At 38.2% G+C, this 23,074-nt stretch overlaps 1 protein-coding gene across 2 annotated transcripts in view; it reads left to right on the forward strand.

Annotated features, from left to right (window-relative positions):
- Positions 1 to 23,074, forward strand: part of ALDH1L2 (aldehyde dehydrogenase 1 family member L2) — a 42,120-nt gene that overhangs the window by 11,063 nt on the left and 7,983 nt on the right. For both annotated transcript variants that reach the window (XM_056339851.1, XM_056339850.1), the window contains exons 2-16: positions 3,210 to 3,351; positions 5,596 to 5,830; positions 9,231 to 9,396; positions 10,215 to 10,316; positions 11,851 to 11,940; positions 13,011 to 13,145; positions 13,533 to 13,658; positions 15,017 to 15,108; positions 15,969 to 16,116; positions 16,820 to 16,939; positions 18,308 to 18,435; positions 20,742 to 20,892; positions 21,598 to 21,668; positions 21,775 to 21,880; positions 22,265 to 22,352. In XM_056339851.1, the coding sequence (XP_056195826.1) occupies positions 5,742 to 5,830; positions 9,231 to 9,396; positions 10,215 to 10,316; positions 11,851 to 11,940; positions 13,011 to 13,145; positions 13,533 to 13,658; positions 15,017 to 15,108; positions 15,969 to 16,116; positions 16,820 to 16,939; positions 18,308 to 18,435; positions 20,742 to 20,892; positions 21,598 to 21,668; positions 21,775 to 21,880; positions 22,265 to 22,352 (1,612 nt within the window). In that variant the 5' untranslated portion in view covers positions 3,210 to 3,351; positions 5,596 to 5,741. The remainder of the gene's footprint in view (positions 1 to 3,209; positions 3,352 to 5,595; positions 5,831 to 9,230; positions 9,397 to 10,214; positions 10,317 to 11,850; positions 11,941 to 13,010; positions 13,146 to 13,532; positions 13,659 to 15,016; positions 15,109 to 15,968; positions 16,117 to 16,819; positions 16,940 to 18,307; positions 18,436 to 20,741; positions 20,893 to 21,597; positions 21,669 to 21,774; positions 21,881 to 22,264; positions 22,353 to 23,074) is intronic.

The following is a 23,074-nucleotide window of genomic DNA, read 5'->3' on the forward strand; positions in this document are numbered from 1 at the left end:
TTCTTTTCTTTTCTTTTTTTTTTACTCAGTAGCGATCCTGTGCATGTCTGACTTGTGGGTTTGGCTCCTCTTTTCTACTGATGGCAATGTATGTGTTAATACACTACAAGCAAATTGCCACATCTAAGCCAAATGTTAATAGAAATCATGCAATACACGTGTACCATTGATTGGGGAAGTAGCTCGAGAATCACTGGTCATATCACAATTACAAGATCCATCTTGCAATTGAAATCAGGCCCCATTTGAGTAACTTTCTATAAGTGTGAGACAGCAGAGCCCATTTGCTGCCAGCCTAATCTTTTTGTGCAGTACAATGAAGAAATGGGACTTTGCCAGTCTGCAGTCTTCTCAGTTTCGGCAGTTTTATTTTTTTGTTTGTTTGGGGACTGTGTTCTCTGTTTTACTTTTCACCATTTGTTGACTTGGTTCCACAACTACCAAAATTAAGCACGTGTAGCATTACCACAACTGTGGATTTACAGCGACTCGTGATTTGGAACTGGAACTGGTATGCAGTTCTGTGTAACATGAGAATCAAATTTATTCACAGGGAAATACGAACTAAAAGTTAAGTTTAGGAATAGAGGATGGATACGTTATTAACATAAGTGGAGAAAATGTTGCTCTTAAAGTGCTGATAAATTTGGACTTAAAATTACAGGAAGATTGGCCAGGTATCAGAAAAGCAACAGACTACAGCAGTGAGTACTTTCGAAGTACTTTAAACAGGAGGTTGAGTGAGTTTATAAAAGCAATCATATGACATGATTGCTTGTGGTGGCAGAGCACTAGGTTTGTTAGCTAGGAAGATCCATTCCAGTCTTGTGTTCTTACTGAGAGGTGTTAACAAAAGGACAACAGTAGAATAAGTAACTCTCATCTGGACTATAATGTTTTACCATGTACTAGTTGGGCTACCAGTGTAAATTAGCACAATATAGAAATTAGAGGATTTCATACTATGCCAAACCTGTTCAGTGATCCACCAGGTTGATCTTTCTCCATCTTGCCTGCTATAGTTAAAATAATTAGGGAGATCTGATGATTACTTTTTATAATGCACCAACATTTCTGCTGTAAAAGCAAAGGTATCAGTCAAAGAATTGGTAATGAGATCTACTTGCATCCATTGGTCCTTGCTAGATAAGGATTGCAAGGTTAAGTTGTGCTCATTGTAATTCAGAACAAGGTCTTGTCTTTACTGAGAACAAAATTGTGGACATATTTTTGGCATTACTGCCAGCAGCACAGCATTAGTTAGCAATGGTATCATCACCAGTCTCACAGATGCTTTTTACCAGCCAACTATAATGATCAAAAAGCCTGAGTTATGTCCACCTTTGCATCTTACTACTTGTTACTACACAGTTGCACTAGTGCTCACTAATGCTGTAATACAAGGACAGTGTAACTATGCAGTTTCATTCTGAGGGAAAAATATTGTCTCTGAATAAATAGTTATTTCCTATTGCTTTATATAAAAAATAAAAAGCACACTTCAATATTCCTGTAATGGAACCTGCCAACTCATAACGCTATTTTCTGAGGTCAGCTGCACAACTAAAGTGTAACTTGAAAACAGCAAAATACATCCATAATATTTCAGCTGTGAAATGGATTGTGGTTTTGAGTAACCTGTTTTTCAGGACATTTCTTTTTGTCATAGAATTTGTCATGTGATCTGATGGGCAGTCCAGACTATTTGGTATTCAATCAATAACCCACTTAGTCAAGGTATTCTCATGTCCTAGTACCTTAAGAAAGGGAAAAGAGGGAGGAGAAAAACTTACACAAGAGCCAACATACTGAACAAGTGCTGGTAGTTAAGGTATTCAGACAGTGCTTTGATTCCTCTTTACCATTCTGAGCTTATGGCATCTAATGGGCCATTCAGAAAAAATGGAAGTCCAAGTCTAATTGGGAAAGATTAAGTTAAGAATAAAGGTGGGGGAGTATGTGGATTTATTTTCTACCATTCATCCAGGCCTCCCTGGAGGAGGGATCTTTATGATTTGGGTCTAGGAATAGTTTCTACTAGATTCAGCTTGGAAGAAGGTAAATTTTCTGTTTATTCTCTGTGGAGCATTTGTTTTTCAAAGGTTTCCAGTTTTCAGTTTCCAGAAGCTGATGAAAAATGCAAAGGCAGTCCTTACAGGGACAGTTCCACTCTTTGGCCAGTGTTTGTATGCTCATTCCTGCTGCCCCGCTGGACCTGTGTTAGGACTCATGGTAGTGAAGTGAACTAAATCAGTGGATAGATCCAGTTAAGAATAAGCCACATTTTGTCAGGGCAGTGCCTTCTTATTTCAGTACCTTAATCCAGTTCATGCAGCTACAGGAATACCAGTTCTGGGATAAAGGAGGTATTAGAGGCAAGGGACTGGAGGTAGGGTGGGAGAGGAACACAACTGTCCCCTAAATCTAAAGGGGCTCTGAAGGAATTAGTAGTTTTATCAGAGTGCAAGTACTTTAATGACATAGCAGTATGTGATAGCCTGATATCATAGTAGTATTGTGATTCTAACTATCCTAAAAATAAAAAGTTTGGGCAGTTATTTGTACCTGCTCAGTCTGAAGAAACTTAAAAGCATTTGTCCAGTGTACTGGGATGCAAAAGCAGAAGGCAGTGGAAGTTCAGCAAGGGAACCTCACATTTAGCAGTATTTCCTAGTAGGAGGATCAAATGGATGATCATTACCTTTAACTTCATAGGAACAATGAGGGCTTGTCTTCTTTAGCCTATACATATTAGCCACAAGTATGCCACCATTTAATTATAGGGATTTAGAGGGCATGTTCCAGGCACCTAGATTATGCCTAGAAAAAGTGTTTTTATGTATCTGTTTCGAAACCTGTATTTTCATTTCTTTTCTTATTAGTTCCGACTCTGAAGAAAGTCATGGAGCCTGTTATGCCTCTTGTAACAAGCAGTGGGTCTGTTAAATGAGAATTCTGGAGAAGCTATATAAACATGAGTGACAGTACCAGATGATATTTTCATGTTGTGTGGTCTCTTTGAATTGTACATTGCCTGTCATTAATCTAAAAAAATTGATTGTTATTCCTTCAAGGGTGATTGGGCTGGAAAGTCTATTCCATTTTAAATCTAAGTGAACATTGGTAAAGGAAGAACAAGAGAAAAATGTAAGCAACAACGTATTTTCTTTGCATCCTACAACATGGTTTGTTTTAATTCTTTTTACCAGGCTTATCAACATAAGCTAAAGCTAGCCCTTATAGGTCAAAGTATTTTTGGACAAGAAGTTTATAAGCAGCTGAGAAAAGAGGGACATAAAGTTGTGGGAGTATTCACAGTACCTGACAGGAATGGACAAGCTGATCCTTTGGGTAAGTGTAACATTAATCCACATGTTAAAATTACAGGCATACATAACAAACTTGCCTTTTCGTGAGAAGGAGATCTCTACATGGAAATGACTTGTCTATATTGCCTTTATTACACTGGATGCAGCACAAGAGCTATGCTTTAACAAACACAAGTCCCAGAACCGGTTTAATCTTGTTGGTTAGTCAGTGTTTAAAAGTTGTTTCTAACCATACAGGGCCATACATTAAGATATTTGAAAAATAAATTAATCTGTGTACGTTATTTGAATGTACATCCCAGAGGTAATCATCCTGAAGATTGCTTTCTGATCCTGAAGATCTGTATCTTAAAGCAAATAGCTGCTAAGCCTGTACTCAAGCACAAATGTCTGTCACCTATCTCACTGTGCTGTCTGGGACACTCAAGGTACAGAGCCAAGCCTGTTCATCCCTGGCTTTCTGCCTTTTCCAACAAGCTTGCATGTGGCAGTGTACCTGCAGAGCCTATTTCTCTTCCACCTGAACTATGGAAAACCCACTGAAAAGATTAGAGGAGGCTTTGCTCTCCTTTTTCCATTGTCAAGATTGCATAAGGATTTTCTGGACTTCCTAAAGAAAGAGTTGTTGCTTGGCAGGTACTCAGAATTGTACTCATAGAACAGAACCCAGAGTGACAAAGGAGCTGCTTTGGAATTGTCTGAATTGTAACTTCCTTTTTTACTTTTTCTTTTTTTCAGTGGCAGAAAAATAGTGAGTTAATATGATTAGCAAGTAGAAGTGCCAGAATGGAATGTACCTTTATGGATAATCTGAAATTAAAACTGCATTCCATGTGCTATCTCAAACCTTTTTTCTTTTCTTTTTTTTTTTTTTTTTGTTTTGTTTTGTTTGGGTCCTGACACGTTTCTACACAACTCATATGAGGGAAGAATCAAACATAAGTTTTGCTTATCTGGGCTATGGCTTTCCCAAACTAGCATATATTTCTCAAGTTTATTACGTTCTGTAACTCTACCTCGTTAAAAGATTTAATCACGCTTCAGAAGAATTAGAGGAGGCAACTATTAGTTTAGGAAAAGATGATTTGACTATCCAGCTCTGGAAGCATACCATAATACTTAGTTACATTATATAAACTATTATTGTACGGTTATTACACTAGCAGATGCAACTAAGTAAATCTTCCACTGATTTCAATTGTATATTTACTTTAACTAAAGCATAGAATTAGGTTATTGTTCTCCTGATTAAAAAAAAAAAATAAATTAGTAGATACCGTGTTACTTCCAGATGACTGAAAGAGCTTAAGTCTCAAGTTAAATTTGCTAATGTTTCTGTATCTTCAGACAGCTACAGTTTTCATTTCTAAAAGCAATTGCAGTACACACTAACTTCCATGGAATTATATTTAAGTATTTACTCAAGACCTAAGTTAATAGGCTAAAGGTGCTTCAGGATGAAGTCAAGATCCAATTTCAGAAGTGAAAAAGAGACAGGAAAGTACAAAAATGTGTTTAGAAATATAAATTAATTTAGGTGAATTTTCTACACCTCTTCTTGTTTTCCCTTTTCTTCCTATTACACATACAGCTCAACAGATGCCAAGTTTGACTCTACCGTCCTACTCTGTGATGAGTTGTTAAGTTGCGCAATGGAATTTATCAAACACCTGAAAATCCTCTCTGCAGTTAGTGCAGTTGTTTTTTCTCACCTTTGAGCCTAATTTTGGGTGAAGCGGTGTGTCTCACAGATAAATGAAAGTATATCCAGAAGGCATCAGTAAATTTTGAAGAAATTACTGAAGGCCACTAGCATCTGTAATTATTTGCACCGCATGGCAAAATGTGACATGAGTGAGTCTTAGTTGTATGTAGTCATATTCACGTACAAATTACTGAATTGGAAAATTAAGTTTTGCTAAACCCAACCACTTGCAGGCAAGCGTAATGACTGGACAAGAAGTGAAGCATCACTGTTCAATAGTCAATAACATTCATAATTCTTTACTGCTTTCATTGGTACTTATTAGCCAAGTCATAAGAGTGATCTTAAAGTTGAGAAAGACATAAGGTGTAGGACGGGAATCAAAGACAGAATTAGTAAAATACATCCAAAGGTTTTTAAACAGCATACAGAACAGAACAAAGGGCACTCTAATCATAACCTTGATGATCTGCTTGAGTTGTCGTGCACTATCTTTCTGATTTCTGTTTGAATTTCTAATACAAAATATGAATTTTAAAAAATATTGTTCTTGCCCCTCAGCACTGGCAGCGGAGAAGGACGGCACTCCTGTTTTCAAGTTCCCCAGATGGAGAGCTAAAGGCAAACCTATCCAGGAAGTAGTTGCAGCCTACAAATCGGTTGGAGCAGAGCTGAACGTCCTTCCGTTCTGTACACAGTTCATCCCCATGGATGTTATCGACTGTCCGAAACATGGCTCAATTATTTATCATCCATCCATTCTACCACGCCACCGAGGAGCTTCTGCAATTAACTGGTGAGTTTTGTGCATCAAAAGTACGCATATGTCACATTAGCATGTTAGTCTCTACCCATTCCTCATGTAAATGCTGGCACGGTTCTGTTGACCTGCAACTGCTCAGAAGGAACTTCTCTGAAGCAGCTGAGTATTTGGTTCATGAACTGCTCTTCATACCTAAGATTCATTATAATTTCCAATGCAAGTGCAGCTGCTATTCTGGGCAGATCAGTGATGTGATCTGTACATCCATATATTTTACTCACGTAGGCAAATCGACAACCTGGAGTTTTCATAGGCAGGACGCTGCCCTTGTAGCTCGTCCCCCACAAACACTAGATGACTATCACAACAGGGCTTGATGCAGAGCCCAAGATTTCACAGAAGGGAAGGGGTAAGAGAAGATCCACCAGAATAAAACCTTATCTTGCTGTCCTCCTGAGCAATGCACAAGGCTAGATTCAAAATGTTACTGTGAAAGAACTCACTTCGATAATGACCACTGTAGACTGGGATCTAGCATTTTTGTGACAACAGAAGTGCCATTATCACAGTTTTTAAATTAAATAAGAAATTGTCTAGATATGAAGAAACAATTTTAAAAGAATCTTACAGGCAGCATGGTGATTATCTAAATACACTGTGTTGTAGATTCAAAGCAAAAGCCTATTTTGTTTTGTTTTCTTATTTTTAATCCTTAATAGAAAAAGTGCTCAGCTGAAGTACTTAAATGGAGAAGTAAAGGAGACTATTAGAGATCTAAGGAAATCCTTCAAAAAGTGGTAGCTGTGTCAAGTGAGTAAAATAAAAAGGAGCATAAACTGACAAATCAGGTGAAAAATGAGAGTAAGGCAGTTAGAAAAGAAATAAAGAACCAATTTTTAACGGCATAACATTGAATAATAATTTCCCCAAATGCATTAAAGGTGGGAGGTACGTAGGGTGATATGTTTGATTTTAAAAAGGTACTTATCAAAGAGAACACCATAGTAGGAAATATGTATTGGTATTCAGGATGGAGGAGCTTAAGATGTTGCTACCATAGAGCTCTTGTTTGTATGGAATGTCAGAACAATCCTCTTGAGCTGAACTGGGAGCAGAAGAGATTTTAGATAAACTGATAAATTAATGAGAATCTCTTCTCAGGACCAGGGGACTTTCAAGCAAAGGTTCTGCAGATTTGGGGCAGGGCTGAAAGAGAAAGCCAGGAACCTTCAGACCAGTCACTCTGATGTCAATCTGTAATAAAGAATACACTTTCTACACAAATGGGTAAAAGTGATAATGTGAAATGAGATTATGAAACGGAGAAGTCAAATTCAAAGTTAAAAAATATAAGATAATGCACAGAAGGGGGAAAAATCCTGACTATATGTAAGCAGTAATAAAACTTTAATTTTTGTTACTCAAAAAAGAGACCATTTATAATCCTGTCTGCATACCAGTTAGAATATGAAGGAACTAGAAATGCTTCACAAAAGGCTAAGAAAGATGGTCAAAGGTATAGAACAGCTTCCACATAACAGGAAATGAACCTAGGAGTCTTCAGATTGGAAAAGAGGTCATTGGGAAGGAAATATGCTAGCAACGTATTAAGCCATGAAAGACATAGGAAGGTGAATAAGGAACAATTGCTCATACTTAATCAAAATTTAGGGGGCAGCCAGCAAAGAGATCAGGTAGTAGGATTTGACTAAATAAAGGAGGTACTTTCACTCAATGCACTCCCTTATTAAAATGTGGAACTGCACACCTAGAAGCCTCTAGAAAGTCTCTTGGAGGAAAAGTTCTCCAAGTCCTCCAAGATCTATTCCACAGGAAGATGCAGAGACAAACTTTCTATCAGGAAATTCCTGAGGTGAAGGTTTCCAGAAACAGGAATGTATCCCAACAGTGTATGACTAAGTCTTGCTCTGTTTTGCGTGTTCCTTCTGTAAGCATTGGCTCCTGCCCTTCTCAGGTAAAGGCCGTTGTCCTAAGACCTTGAAACTAAGCTAGGATTTGGCCTTGGCTGGCTATTCTCATGTTTTGCCCTCACACCCCTTGCTCTCATTATGGATTTTTTCTTGTGTTGTGGCTACAGCCCTGGTGCTGATCAGACCCTGTGTGTTGTCACCCCCCCACCCCCTCAGTGTGACCAAGAAAGCCTGTGAGTTAGGCCTGGCTAAAGAGGCACCAGGCACAAACAAGAGCCTTGGGCCTCCGAGGGTTCCCCACTCCATCCTTTACAGCCTCTTCCAGCTGCTGCCACTTTGTTATCAGCGGCCATCTGCAGAGGGAGATCAGGGGTCACACAGCAGTTCTGGTCCTGTCACCTGTTCAGCATCAGGGACATTTGCCCACTCGCCTTCTACTTCTCCAGTGCCACGCTGACATCCACTTCTCACCAGGGTGCTCTTTTGGAATTTTTACGTAATATAAAACAGAAGAAATGCTGCTTAAATATGTAAAAGGTCCAATATGGGCTAACTAACTGTAAGCTTTCACTTCCCCAGCTGTTTTTTGGAGTTTGTCCCTTGCTCTGCACGAATGTGTGCTTTACTCCTTTTAATAGTGTAGTTTTCAGTATTTACATTTAATAATGAATTTTCACATCTATAAGCCAGGCCTCAGATGATCCTCTTAGAAGATGGACTGCCAGGGGAATACTTACCTGAGATATGTCTTACTGAAAATTGCATTGGTGTTTGCATGCAGACAAATGGTTAACAGCATGGAGGAAAAATACAGCTCTCAGTTTCCGGCTGCTTTCTTAGGCACACTTCTGTTTGATTTTCCATCATTCTGAGGCGGACTGGAAAATATAAGTGGCTGAAGTTCCCTGCAGATTCAGGGGCAGATCCTGAGCTGATGTAAATCAGCACAGGTTGGTTGTAAGCAGTACAATGTTCGTGCATAACAGCTGCGAATCTGGCTGGATACACATTCCCTTAATAACTTTTCCTTAAACAGTTGCTTATTCATAATTTTCAACTCCAAGTTTAGCTATTTCAGCTGTGTGACAGCTACTTCCCTTGCCATCCTACAGGTAAGTTGTGAGGCTTAGCTAATTACAGCAAACAACCATGAATTGTTAAGTAACATGCTGTCTAGATGCTTCCATCTTTCAAGTTATGTCTTAACTAGTGCACACCTTTTGCTCTGTGCGTCTTACCACTTATAATACTTTCAAAATAATTATCACAACGAACTGTGATAGACACCCTGGATTCAGTTGCAGTATTTCTTATATCACTTTGTGGAAGCCACACATCAACAGTATCAAAACTGTGGGTTCCTGACTATGAAATGAGCAATGAAACTTCTGTTAAAGATGGTTAAGATTTTCTTTTCTATCTACATAAACTAAATGATGGGTTGATATCCCTGACTAGTTTCATACTGCTTGTATTTACTGTAAGACTTTTTTTATATCCAGGACTTTAATCCAAGGAGATAAAAAAGCAGGATTTACTATTTTTTGGGCTGATGATGGTTTGGATACTGGACCAATCCTTCTGCAGCGAGAATGTGATGTCGGCCAAAATGATACTGTGGATGACCTGTATAACCAGTTTCTCTTCCCAGAAGGAATAAAGGCTATGGTATGTTTAGCTGTACTATATATCAGCATTTTAAGAGGAAAAGTATCTGATGAAGTTTGAAAGTAAAGGAAATATAGACAAGATGCATGCATTTGGAAACACAGCGGTTGTGGTGCTCAGCCAAATCCCAGACTTCAGTGGAGCTGTGCTACTTCACAACAGCTGAGGAGGTGGTGTCAGAATATTTGTTGCTGGTAGTGTGCAGAGCATATCCTGTTTCCATAGAAGGCAAGAAGTTGAGTTTGTTTGGAATATGGCTCTTTCCACAGATTTCTTGAATGTTTTTACAAGGTGGAATTTTTTAAAGGCCCAGAGAGAACAGAACATTAGGGGTGAGGTGTTTTAAGTTCAGAGACCTGGTGGATTTGCTTTGGATTTTGTATGCTTGTCCTTTTTTTGTATTGTTTTAAAATTAAGAAAAGAAAATGCATAAAAAAATACTCAGCATGGATCGTTAGAGAAATTTTTTATTTCTTCATTTAAATGCAGAGAAACAACTTTTTGCAGAAAGAAAAAGGAAGGAGTTGAATGCAATTGTACTGAGCCACATTCTGGTCCTGCAGAATTTAGGCAGCTGCTGTGTGTTCGGTGACTAGGTACTCCCATCAGATTTTTGAGGCTATTTCTTTTGTCAAAGAAGTTTAAACATACATATATGTGTTAAACAGTGCAGCATTGGTCCCCTAGATTCTGAAAGTCCTGAGTTTTAAAAATAAACCAGTTCCTTGTGGCAGAAAGTCTTTTGCTGTCATTCACAAGTATAACTGAGGGAAAAAGGCAAACCAAACTAACATTAAATCTGTTGCTTTTTCACTTAGGTGGAAGCTGTACATCTAATTGCTGATGGTAAGGCCCCTCGTATACCTCAGCCTAAAGAAGGGGCAACATATGAAGGGATCCAGAAAAAGGAAAATGCAGAGGTAGTGTTAAATAACACTGTGTTTTGTGCTTATCACTAGAAAAGTTATTAACTCAGTTTACAATAGTAATATGAAGTTAACATGAATTTTAAATCAGTTGTTTCTCTACCTCTTATTCCTGGGACTACTGAGGAGGCGTGTAAAGGAGCCCCAAGTTCCTATTCCCTTTCAGCAGTTACATACATTTACAGACTTGGCGCCCAACTTGGGATCAGCTACACACAGCTAGATGGCAGCTGCACCTTCAGTGGATTCTTAATATGTTAGCATACTTTAAAACACAGCGTTGAACAAAGATAACTGTCTGTCTTTACCAACAGTCCATACTAAATTCTCTCCCAGAAAAGGATCTGATGTTAGGAGAAGCAAGTGTTTGCATGCTTCTTGTTGGCACCAGGGAAAGAAACTATAGGTCACATAAACAAACAACAGATAAAAAGATGATTTAAACACCCCCACTCTGTTAAGTTGGATCTTCTTTGTGATTGGGAAGGCCACCATAAAGTGATAGTAAATGCTGCCTGTAGTACCTTCTTTTTCCTTTTCTAGACCAGAGAAAAAGTTTTTTTAAAAAAAGTAGAAAATGTTCCAAAAATTTCAGTCTCTTGTCCATGGTGAATGTAGTCCTTTCCACCTGAAATATTTTGTTGATGCTTTTTATCTTATTTTAATTCCTGACTTACCTTAGAAATTAATAGTGTTGCGGAAGGAGATTTTTATTCATCCCTTTAATGTAATATATAAGGAGCTTCCTTGGAGAGAACTAGCTTAATCTCCTTGCTGTAAAACTGTTTTCATTGACTTATAACTTGCTTCTAAATATTCTTTGTGCTTAAACTAAGAGGGGTGCTGGATAACTGAGTTTTGTTATTTGCTAGCTATTTTGATACTTTAATTAATTTTGTACATACACTCACAATATTGCAAAGATAAAGGAATACTTTTTCACTGGTGTTACCTATGAAATATACATGATATTCTTAAAACATTATTTCCTTTTTCATCAAAGTCTTGCAGGAATTGCAAGTTGTAGTAGGGACTCCATTTATGAAACAATTTGTAAAGACTTAGTAAATGATTAGAAAGTATTTTAATAAAAGTTTGTAGATTTCTTAAAGAACTTAGGATCCAAGTGGTGAATAGGTGAATTTCAGCAGAAGATGATACCCCAGACATACGCATACTTCCTTATATTTATACTATGCTTATTAAATTTTTAGTCATAATATTAATTATTTGTGAATGAATACCTAGTAGAAAGTTACATTTTCATTATATTAATGTGAAAAGGAGAATCTGTGAAAAGATACAGACTGCATTGAATATGGAAGTGCTAAGAGCATCCCACTTGATAAGTCTTTGATCTTAGCCATCTGCAGATCACTGATCTTCCTTTATTAGACCAGACCTTTTCTGTATTAAATAAATTAGCAGTTGAAAGAGAAGGGAGAATTTATAATTCTTATATAGGAAAACATTATTAGGTTGACCTATACCTAAACAGAGAATTAGCTGGCATATCTTGATTTCCTAGATCTCCTGGGACCAACCTGCAGCAGCTTTGCACAATTGGATTCGAGGGCATGATAAAGTGCCTGGAGCATGGGCAATGATAGATGGCCAGGTATGCTCTGAAAACCAGAATATTCTTCTTTTCTATATCCTCTTCTTTAGTTTTATAATAAAAAAGGTCAAAGTGTCTGCATACAGGTGAATACAAATGGGAGTTACATTGGAGCAGCTCTCATCTAATGACTGTATGTTTGGTCTATATCTAGAACAAGCACCTTAAATGTACGGAACACAGTAGTTAAGATTTTTTTTTTTTAATGATAGATCCATTTAATTCAAAGAAAGAGAAAAGCAGTATCTGAAAAAAAATTAGGCATAGTATAAAGCAGTAAGTAAGAAGGGTAGAACCAGACTGCCAGTCATTCTTGGAAGTATGCATGCATTACAGTACAATGCAACCCATGCTGTACAGTGGGCAACATCACAGTGTTAACAGGAAAATGAAACACTGTGAGCTACTGAAATAACAAAGAAGGTTTTATTTTAAAGAGACTTGGGCCTGGATCATTTGCAGAAATAAATACATCTCATATTATCCAAGACCAACTACTTCCTTTCAGTGTATTAGAAGTACTATACATTTGATCCACATTGTAGTTGCACACAGTTTAAAAATCACATTATCTTTCCTGGCTGTGATGTCCAGATTTTGTTACTTACCTATTAATGATCTGCTGGTAGGCTGCTCTAAAAGTCTGGTTCTGCCCTAATGTCTAGGAACTGTTGCTGGTTTGAGAGCCCAGAAAGAACAGAAGAGCCCAGGAGAGAGGCAGTGTTCAGCATTGCCAGCCTGAGAGCAGAGCCGGACTCCGCTAGTCACAGTCAGGCTTCTGCTGGTCTTTCACTCAGGGCATGCACTGACAAAAGCTGCTTCTTTCTGCACTGGTTCCAGCACGCACATTGTTACAGCTAAGCGGCTTTGCAGATTAGGCAGTCTGCAAAGTTGTACATGTTTTGGGTTGTAAAGGTACAGAAATAATTTTTTAACATGTTTTCATTGTGTAGGAATTTATATTTTATTTGTTTTACATTGAAGCTTTAATGTAATTAAAGCATAATTTCATTATTAGAATTTTAGAGCATGTTTAGAATCTGTGCACTTCTAATTACCTTTTTTTATAGGTGGTTACTTTTTACGGGTCATCATTACTTGACGCTTCAGTGCCTGCTGGACATGAGCTGGCAATAAAAGGTGCTTCAAGACCTGGACTTGTAACCAAGAATGGTCTAGTCGTTTTTGGTAATGATGGGAAAATGGTAAGTGCTCATACTGGCAAACATGAGCATGGATGGAATAACTCTAGCCAGAAATGCAAGTAGTGGGAATTTTCAGGCTATACAAATCCAGCTGCTAATGACAGACAGCTAATTTGCTTGGAGTTTATTAATCCTTTGCCATGCTATAGAAAAGACATTCATGTTTTACTTCTCACTCAATCCATATTTATTTCCAGTGTGGCTTAGAATGTACAAATACTAGGAGAGAATCTGAAAGGTAGGAGTGTTAAATTACCTGCATCATAGCAGTTTTCCTGCCAGCCATTTATTTTACTATTTCAATAACCATATTAATGCCTAAAAACTCTTCATAAAAGGCTGTATTACCTCCCAGATAATTTAAAATCATATCGTCTTGTTTTGCAGGTACTAGTGAGAAATCTGCAGTTTGAGGATGGGAAAATGATCCCTGCATCTAAATACTTCTCTGCTGATGAAACAACTACCCTGGAACTTACGGAAGATGAGAAAAAGATGGCAGAAGATATTAGGGTAATAAACTGCTTTAGTAAGATACTACTTCAGACAAAAGCATTACACGTTTTTCGTAATAGGCAAGGCATATCTGATATTTAGCCATGCAAACTGTTTTTTAATAAAAACTACTCAAAGAATATGGGGTTTAGTTTTTAGTTATTGATGTTATTCAGGCGGAATTGGGAATTCACTGGAGTACTTACATGTCACTTTAGAGGAAAGTTTTCTTTCAGATACAAGTGATACAAAGACCGTGATTGTAGGGTTAGTTATGGTAAATACCTATGAATGATGAAGGTGGGAGTGAGGAAAAGCAAATGGACCTTCACCTCGCAACAGTGAGATTTTCAACACTGACAGACTTGGACAGTTCTGAAATCTTTCCTTCACTGTGGTGTTACTAGGATGTACTCAGAGTGGTCCTGTTGGAGAAGCTCCAGGGAGTCTTTAGAACAGCAGTCTTAAAGAGAAAAGCAGCAGTTTTCTAGCTGTACCTGCGTGTGCTGTCTGTCTTCTAGCACAGCCACACACAAGGGGCTAGCTGGCAGAGGGATGTGGGATGGGGCAGCCGGAGCAGAAAGCCTCTCACAGCTGGAGAGGCACTTTGCTGCCCTCTCCTGTAATCCTTCCTGCAGAGGATGTCAGGGGCTTAGCTGAAAACCACATTTATCGTTAGAGTTTTGTGCCAGAGCCAACGAATGACAGATGTGTTCCCTTCTGCTAACTCTTGCTACAGGGTCAATGGCTTTTGGTACAAGCCAGGCAGCCTGATGCACTAATGTTTTGAACTGCTGCTTCAAGATTACCTTGAACCTGCTTGCCAGCAAACTAAATGCTGCCTGGAGCTATTGACTGACTGAGACAACAGCAAAAAGAAATACAAACTCTTAGTTCATAACACTGCCTGCTAACTCTGAAACCTAATTACCAGTTATTTCACTATTCATATTAGTGGAAATCTTCATGTCATGTGTGCGGCTCAAACTACTCCTCAGCTCTGCCCAGGTGCCAGAAATGCCATCAATCCAGTCACAAAGTGCTCCAGGCTGTCCTTGCCTCTGCTGGTGATATTATTTCATAATGCAGGGGAAAGTAATTGTTTGGAGGAAAAAGATATTTTAAAAATGGGCCTGAAAATCATTAGCATTGTACCATTCAGGTTTCTTGCCTTATTAGGTGAAATTAGCATGGACAAAATAATATATCTTTATAATTACGCTGAAGAATTTATTGACCAACATTATGTCTAGACAGTTCTAGAATCCTTTGAAATACTATGTGGTAGGCACAGATACCACAGAAAATACAGTTTCATAAATAGTTCTTGTAGAGGATTATTCATTATTGCCTCTGTTATATTTATGTATTATTAGGCTATTTGGAAAGGTATTTTGAGCAACGTTGCTGTAATTGAGGATTCCACAGACTTCTTCAAATCTGGAGCATCGTCTATGCATGTTGTCAGGTAAAAAAAACCCTCAAAATAATAAAAGTTTGAAGGCAAAGTTAATGGAAACAAAGTTGTCATGGTGCTTCTAAATCAGAGTTAATCAAGTAGTGTTAAAAAAAAAAATCCACCCGTGTTTTCCAGTACTCTGACTATTCCCTTTTCTACCTTTGAAAATGTAGTACGTTGCTGCTCCCAAAATTAGAAGTTCTGATGTAATCTTGCTCTTTGTACTGAAGGAAAATTCCCCTTAACTTCAGGAACATCAGCCACACGGGGGAGCATGGTCATACTCAAACTTGTCAGCATGCAGTGACAGGTAATCTCAAGACCAGGAGGCTGATTGGGAAGCTGAGCAAAGAATTCCCCAGAGCAAAAAGAGGAGCCTTTCACAGAAGGAATTGAGCCCATGCTTAAAAGTGCACCGAGTTCATCCTGCGTTATGTTACCTTCTTTTTGCAACTCGGATATTCCAGGCCATAGTACAAAACCAGCATTTTATTATTTTTTTTTAAGACCAAACTTATTATTGCCCTTATTACTTACCAGTCTTGTAGAGCTCTGAATGTCCTCCATGTATTGGTTAGAGTAGTCCCATACACTATTTAATCAGTTGATATATTCTATTTGTAATTTATTTCCAAAAGTTTACCTAAGAGTATTTCAGAACTGACGTTTTCTTTTCCTTAACACCCACAATAAAACCAACAGATTTCAGTAAAATGCGCTACTTTTGTGCCATTGTTGTCAGGGAAACACACACGCATTTTCATGCATACAAACTGGTGCCCAGTTTTGGTCCCTCTTGACCTTTTAATGAATTATCTGAAGAATTCTTTCATTTGTAATTAAACTTATTCTTTCTGCAAAATCTTTAGAATGCTAGAAGAGATTAAACAGAAATACAGTGAACTTCAGCTGCAGAATGAAGATGTGTATATGGCCACTAAATTTGCAGACTTTATTCAAATGGCTGTCAGAAAATTCAGAGGAGAAGACAAAGAAGAAGAGTTAGTCATCGATTATGTAAGACCTTTTATTTTGCCTTTATTGCTTAGTCTTCCTTGGACTTGGGGGGAGGGCAGGCAATGCATTTTATTAGACTGCTTGATGGAGTAGGAAAAGCGAACAAATATTTAGTCATACAAACTCTTCTTTGTAACTCTTTTTTCAACTTTTATATATTTGCATTTGGGAGGGAAGGATATATAATGTCATTTACAGTGTTCCAGAAACCAGGAGAGCTAGAATATGCAGTAGAGTAGCTCACCCTGCCAGTATGCTTCAGTCAGAATGGTTCTGGACCGTCTGCTTTCCTGAGGCAAGCAGTGCTAGATTTTTCTTCAAAGAATCTGTTCCAAAAAAACTGTGTGAAAGGAAGATTCATTTTTTTTTAAGTCATTAAGCAAGTCAGGATTTCTTGAATTTGGGAATTATGTATTTGATTGAAGTCCACTAAGGCCAGCCTTAACCAGGGTTTAGTATTGGTTTGAACATAGAGATCCAATGGTAAAAAGTACAGAAATCTGCTTAACTATCTCAGAATATGGTCATTGGCATTCAGGGAGAATAAGATTTCCATTTCATTTTACTCTTCTGTCCGCTCTTAACAGCCATATATACATCCGAAAATGCATCTGGATGTTGGCTGCAGATATCAAAAGCTTGTTAAGATACATTGAAATCTTTGTTATTAAAAATGTAAAGAAATTTGTTATTTCACTCTTAGGTTTCAAAAAATATGAACAACATGACTGTGAATATGCCATACCAGTGTTTCATAAATGGGCAATTTGTAAATGCTGATGACGGGAAAACATATGACACTATAAATCCAGCAGATGGATCAGTAAGTAATTTCTAAATATGATCAATACCAGTTTATTTCAATTTCCTTGCCTATTAAAAAATCCAAAACACGAACTGAATATTGCTAATTTCAAAACCATACAGTACACATTAAACAGCACCTAGAAATAATGTGAAGTTTCAATTTACTTACCAGTTTGCATATTCTGCAGTTTTTCCATTTCAGTCAAGATGCACAGCAAAAATAATCTACTTCCACTTCAACTATTATGTCATTTTCCATACCCACCTGTATGCTTTACTTTGATTTCATTCTTTTTTAGTTTTGCAAACAAAAATTGCTGAAGTTTAGATGCTAAAGAAGTATTTCTTTTAGGATATTGTATCTATTTCGTGTCAGTTGTCAACTTCAGGTTTTATTTTACTTTTTTTACAAATCTGATGTCTTAGGGCAAGTATGACTTTAAAATATCCCTTTAAATTCCCTGTAAGAAAAATGACTGTCCGGTAGGAAAATACATACAGTTGCACTTCAGTTCTGAACTACTGAATCTTTAGAGCAACTCATAACTATGAATTATGAATAAGAGGGGTGATTCTGATGTCCCTGTAATTGTCATTTAATTCTGGAGTAAATAAATTCTGCTGAAATGCCACATATTTCACTATCATCAGAAGTCAGACTGCTACTTTTCCTGAAACTCATTACAGAATAGAATAAAAGTTATAACAATTCTGTATTAGTATTTACAGTGTGTGTATCTATAGAACACAATCATCATAAAATACGTGTGTATATGGTGGTTTACGGTAACAGCAGCTCCATTCTTAAGAAATGGAACGTACGGGAGTAATTTTAGCATGTTTAGATCATACTACCACATATAAAGACTTCCAACTTTTGTAATACCACGTTGATTTTACATGTCATAGAATCATAGAATTGTAGAATGGTTTGGGTTGGAAGGGACCTCACAGATCACCTAGTTTCAACCCCCTGCCACAGGCAGGGACACCTTCCACTAGACCAGGTTGCTCCAAGCCCCATCCAACCTGGCCTTGAATGTTTCCAGGGATGGGGCATCCACAGCTTCTCTGGGAAACCTGTTCCAGTGCCTTGCCACCCTCACAGTAAAGAATGTGGAAAGAGAAGGTGAAATCCAGTGGGACAATGCACCTTGCTGTGAAGAAGAAGAAAGATCTAGGAATCTGAGGCCCTCCAGTGTCCTCCAAATTCTGCCACCTCAGTTGTGTCTGAACTCTTTGCAGCCTGACTCACCCATGGCAACTGCTGGGGTTGAGGATATTAAGTATTTGCTTATACCCAGTCAAGAACTTTAGGAGGAAAGAGTAACATCCTGCATCCCAGCCTTTCAGCTGGAGCTAACACAATGCTACCTTTGGACAGATAATAGCCAGTGTGTCTTCTGCTTCATTGGCTGATGTTGACAAGGCCGTGGCAGCAGCAAAGGAGGCATTTGAAAATGGTGAATGGGGAAGAATGAATGCAAGGGAAAGAGGGCGACTCATGTACAGGTATGTGAAGGGCAGCTTGTGTTTGTTTCCTTTTCTTAAATCTCATGGGCTTGTTCCTCTGCAACATTGTTGTGTACAGTTTCTGAATATGGTGGATATTCGTAGTCCCTCTGTCAGAGGAACCAGACTACCCATCTTTTCATCCCCTGATTTACTTCAGTGTACCAACCTCAGGTCTTGGCTGGCTAACATTTCTTGTAGCAGAGAGGAAACTTGTGATCTCTCACTGACACCATTTTTTAAATTATTGTTTATGAATGGAAACAAAGAATTTGAGGAAAACCTAACCAGGACACCATATCCTTATGAACCAAGTAGGTGTAATTAAAAAAAAAATAAATTAAAAAATGCCACGTTTTACAAGGCATTGCAGGCATCTTAGTGAAAGAGAATGAAAGCAAACCTGAAAATTATGTTTGTCTCATAAAGTATGTGACCAGGCCTTGGAAAAAGGCCTTCAGGACTCTAAAAGGGTTGAGTAGTCATCATAACAGAAAACAGGCAAGTCAGAACTCATTAAAATTAAAAACAGTTGATCATTTAAATTTGTTGCAAGTATGCACAGATTCAAAGCATGTACAAACTTGGCTTTAATTTGTATTAGGATTGCTTGAGAGCCCAAGTTAACTCTGTCCTGAAGAGAAACTTTTAAGGTCTTAGAACTACTGCTCTGTGGTTTAGACTTGCAAGATTTGCAAGTGTAACTGTGTTGGAAAATGTATGGAAACATATGGAAAATGTAACTGCCCTACACTCCATAGATTATTCCTGGATTACACTCTTCTCTGCTTAGGTGACTGGTTCTTTAGGATAGTTATACCAGAGTGTTTATGTTGCAGACCACTCCCAGTATGAATAAAGGCTCTCTCTGGTTCACCTTAATTCAAACAAGGCCCCATTTTCTCTGGCCCTTGGTTCAAACCAGAGATTTTGAGCGCTGGAACAAAGAGAAGGTTTGTACCATTAAAGCCCCTAGCTCTGCTACTTTGTCTTAAGGAGTCATTAATAGAAGATATTTAGCATGCGTTATTCTCTGGAGACATTCAAAACCTGCCTGGACATGACTCTGCGCAACCTGCTCTAGGAGAACGTGCTTTAGCAGAGGGTTGGACTAGATGATCTCCAGAGATCCCTTCCAACCCTGACCGCTCTGTGATTTTGCGATTAACTAGGTCCTTCTCCTTTGTCCCTGACATGCCATATCCATTCTTTTAGACATTACTGCCAATGACCTGTAGCTGGGTCTCCAAGATACAGTTAAAATGGATATTAAAGAGCATTTTTCCACATCCCTGCAAATGCTTTAAACAGGCAGAATTTACATAATGGACAAATAAGTTTCACACCCAGTTTTGAATACTCAATAGGATCTAAAATGCACTTGGTTAAGCTCTTAAAATCACATGGGAGCATTGATTATATGTCAGACTACTAAGGCACAGATAGAAGCTTAAGAAAAAACATTGATGCATCTGTTCCACTGCCATGTAAGAGATCAAAGATTGAACGTAAAAATTAATTCATGCAGACCTCTCTGTCTGAGCAGGTGACCACTAAAATTACGAGAGCTTCTCATAAGTATAGGTACCTGCCTGTGCAGCTCCATTATTCAGACACTCTGATAGCTACTATTAACATAATATTTACCACAGTCTTACTTAACTCACTGTGTTGCTTCTTAAATAACAGATGGAGAACTTGAGGCCCAAGGAGACCATGGGCCACATTTTCAAAGGTACCAAGGCATATAAAATTCAATCTGCATTTACAGCTTAGGAGCTCTATCTTTGGACATCTGAGTGCCTTTGAAGCATCTAACATTTTAGTCCAAGTTCAGGCAATACAAAACAGCGTTATGAAACTAGGTTTCTCACATCTTACGCTAGGATCATGAGTACTCCTTCTTGGTACTTTTGATTACTTGACACTTCTTATGTTGTTGTGTATTTGCTTTCTAACTTACTAGTCTGATTTTCTATAATTGGCTCATTGTATTACAACAGGAGTACATCTTTTGTAGTTACTATTTTATTTACAAAACCATAACTGAATAGTCAGGTAAGCTTTCACAGTTCATGTCTTCATCCAGTGTCTACCACAGCCAATGTGAAAACATTTGCAGATTTAACAGGCAATTGTTCAAGCTTTTACTGATATTAATGAGCAGTGTCTCCAGTGCTCCACCTCCAAATTCAGTGGGAATGCTATTTTAGTTACTATTCTTTGCCATACCAAATAGCACTGTAGGCTGTCAATGGTTAGATGTCACTTCTCTTTGATGTGGATTTGTAATGTTTTTATTAAAGACTTGCAGACCTGATGGAAGAACATCAAGAAGAGTTAGCAACAATAGAGTCTATTGACTCAGGAGCTGTCTACACTTTAGCTTTGAAGACCCATGTTGGAATGTCTGTGCAAACATTCAGATACTTCGCTGGGTGGTGTGACAAAATTCAGGCAAGTGAATATGTAAAGGTAATGATCAGTGGCAGTGCTTCTCTAGACCTTTTGTTGTTGTTGACACAGTGTCAAAAAGCAGTGTTAGCAAAAGTAATCAAAGAATCAAAAAATAAAGCAAAAGTAGAATTTTACCTAAAATGGGTCTCCCTGACAATACAAAAGGACACAGTCTGCTTCCAGTTGGAGAATATGGATTTAGAATACGACTAAATATCTAAGAAGTCACTTGAGGTGTCACAGTGGATATGCATGCTTAGTCAGCTCTTGATTATTCGTGGAGCAGAATGTCGTTGTGGTCATCACGTGAGTAAGTGCAGAGACTCATGTGCTGTGTTAGATTCTGACCAAAGCTGGTGAGTTCGCTTGGTGGCACAGGTTCAACAGCATTTCCTCAAGTATCTTTCAGATCGACAGTCAAAAATATAATTCAGCTCTTTTTCATCCCTCACACCCTCACTATATTTTCTTCCATCCTTCTGTTATCTATGCTTTTATTTCATTCCAATGAAGATTGGGAGTTGACTACAGTATCTATAGTAGGAAATCATACAGTAGAAACATCCCTGCCCCTTTCACTGATGCAAAAATGCTTCTGGTTTTGAAGCCTACTCTGTGGCTTTCCAAAACATTCTTATATGGCAAATATATTTGTAATAAAAATGATTAAACAGTACCAAGATTTGTCCCTCCTCTGCCTTCTAGGGTGCTACAATTCCAATTAACCAGGCTCGGCCAAACCATAATCTAACATTCACCAAGAAAGAGCCAATAGGGTAAGTATCACTTTTATCTTCTTAGTGTCAGCCTTGACATACAGGAAAGCCATTCAAAAGCTCTAATAAAAAAATGTAATTTTTTCCTCTTTTTCCCTACCGTAAGTGTCTGTGCAATTGTTATCCCTTGGAATTACCCGCTGATGATGCTTGCATGGAAGAGCGCAGCATGCTTGGCTGCAGGCAACACACTCGTACTCAAGCCAGCTCAGGTAAAACCAACAGGGAATGTACAGATGTCTCAGGTCCTTCACTCTTTGTTCAGGCAAAATAATTCAGGCAACCTGGCAAATTTCACCTGTAGGTTTGACCTGTCATATGTACCCATAGGTTGACCATGTCATGTGTTTTAAAGTGCATGTATAATAATACAAATTGCCATGATGATACAGGGTACTGATTGTCCTTCATTTTGCTCTGACGCTACTCTCATTTTCAAGAATGAATTCTTTTCCACAAGAAGCGATAATTTTTAATTTGTTGATACTCTGAGCCAGAAGATGAATATTGTATCAAAATTAAGATGTATTGAATGTAAAAGATATCATCATACATTTAATTAAAACAGGAGACCTAATATGTATGTTTCTACTTAGGTCACTCCTCTGACTTCCTTGAAGTTTGCAGAACTCTCAGCTAAAGCTGGATTTCCTAAGGGTGTTATAAATATTCTGCCTGGTTCAGGTAAAACTTCAACTAATCATTTTTCTGGGAAGAGTAGGTCATGCTAAAACTGGTGAACTAGTGTTTTATCTTTTTGAAGACCTATTACGTAAGTGCACGTATCTTCATTGGTAGTAGGCCTGCATCTGTATCATACAGCGATTTCATGTATTTCCAGAACACAATTGGAAGAATCTGTATGTCACCTGGCTCTAGCTGGTAGGAGCTGTCAGCCTACACCCTTCACAAATTCACACAAACAGTATGAACACTCTGAAAAAGGATGTATTACAGAGAAACATGTTTCACTTGATTGTAAAACTTTATTTTTCTCCTAATCTTACCATCCATTGGAAATATTTAAATGTGACTGTGAGACTTGGAGCAAGCTGGTAAGATGTGTATTGGTCACTATAGGTAAGTCACGGTCCACAGCATGTTACCTGATGTCACCATTTTCCTCTTTTCCCTAATGAAGAAAAGCAACAAAGTGGCTGTATGGGCCCTGTATGGTGTAACCCTGGCTGGCAGCTAAGCACCACGCAGTCGCTTGCCCAGTCCCCTCTGGTGGGATGAGGGAGAGAATCAGAAGGGTAAAAGTGAGAAAACTTGTGGGTTGAGATAAAGACAGTTTAATGGGTAAAGCAAAAGCTGTTCTTCCAAGCAAAGCAAAGCAAGGAATTCATTCACTGCTTCCCATGGGCAGGCAGGTGTTCAGCCATCTTCAGGAAAGCCAGGCTCCA

Source organism: Falco biarmicus, chromosome 5 (assembly GCF_023638135.1).
Source record: "Falco biarmicus isolate bFalBia1 chromosome 5, bFalBia1.pri, whole genome shotgun sequence".
Classification (NCBI taxonomy): Eukaryota; Metazoa; Chordata; class Aves; order Falconiformes; family Falconidae; genus Falco; species Falco biarmicus.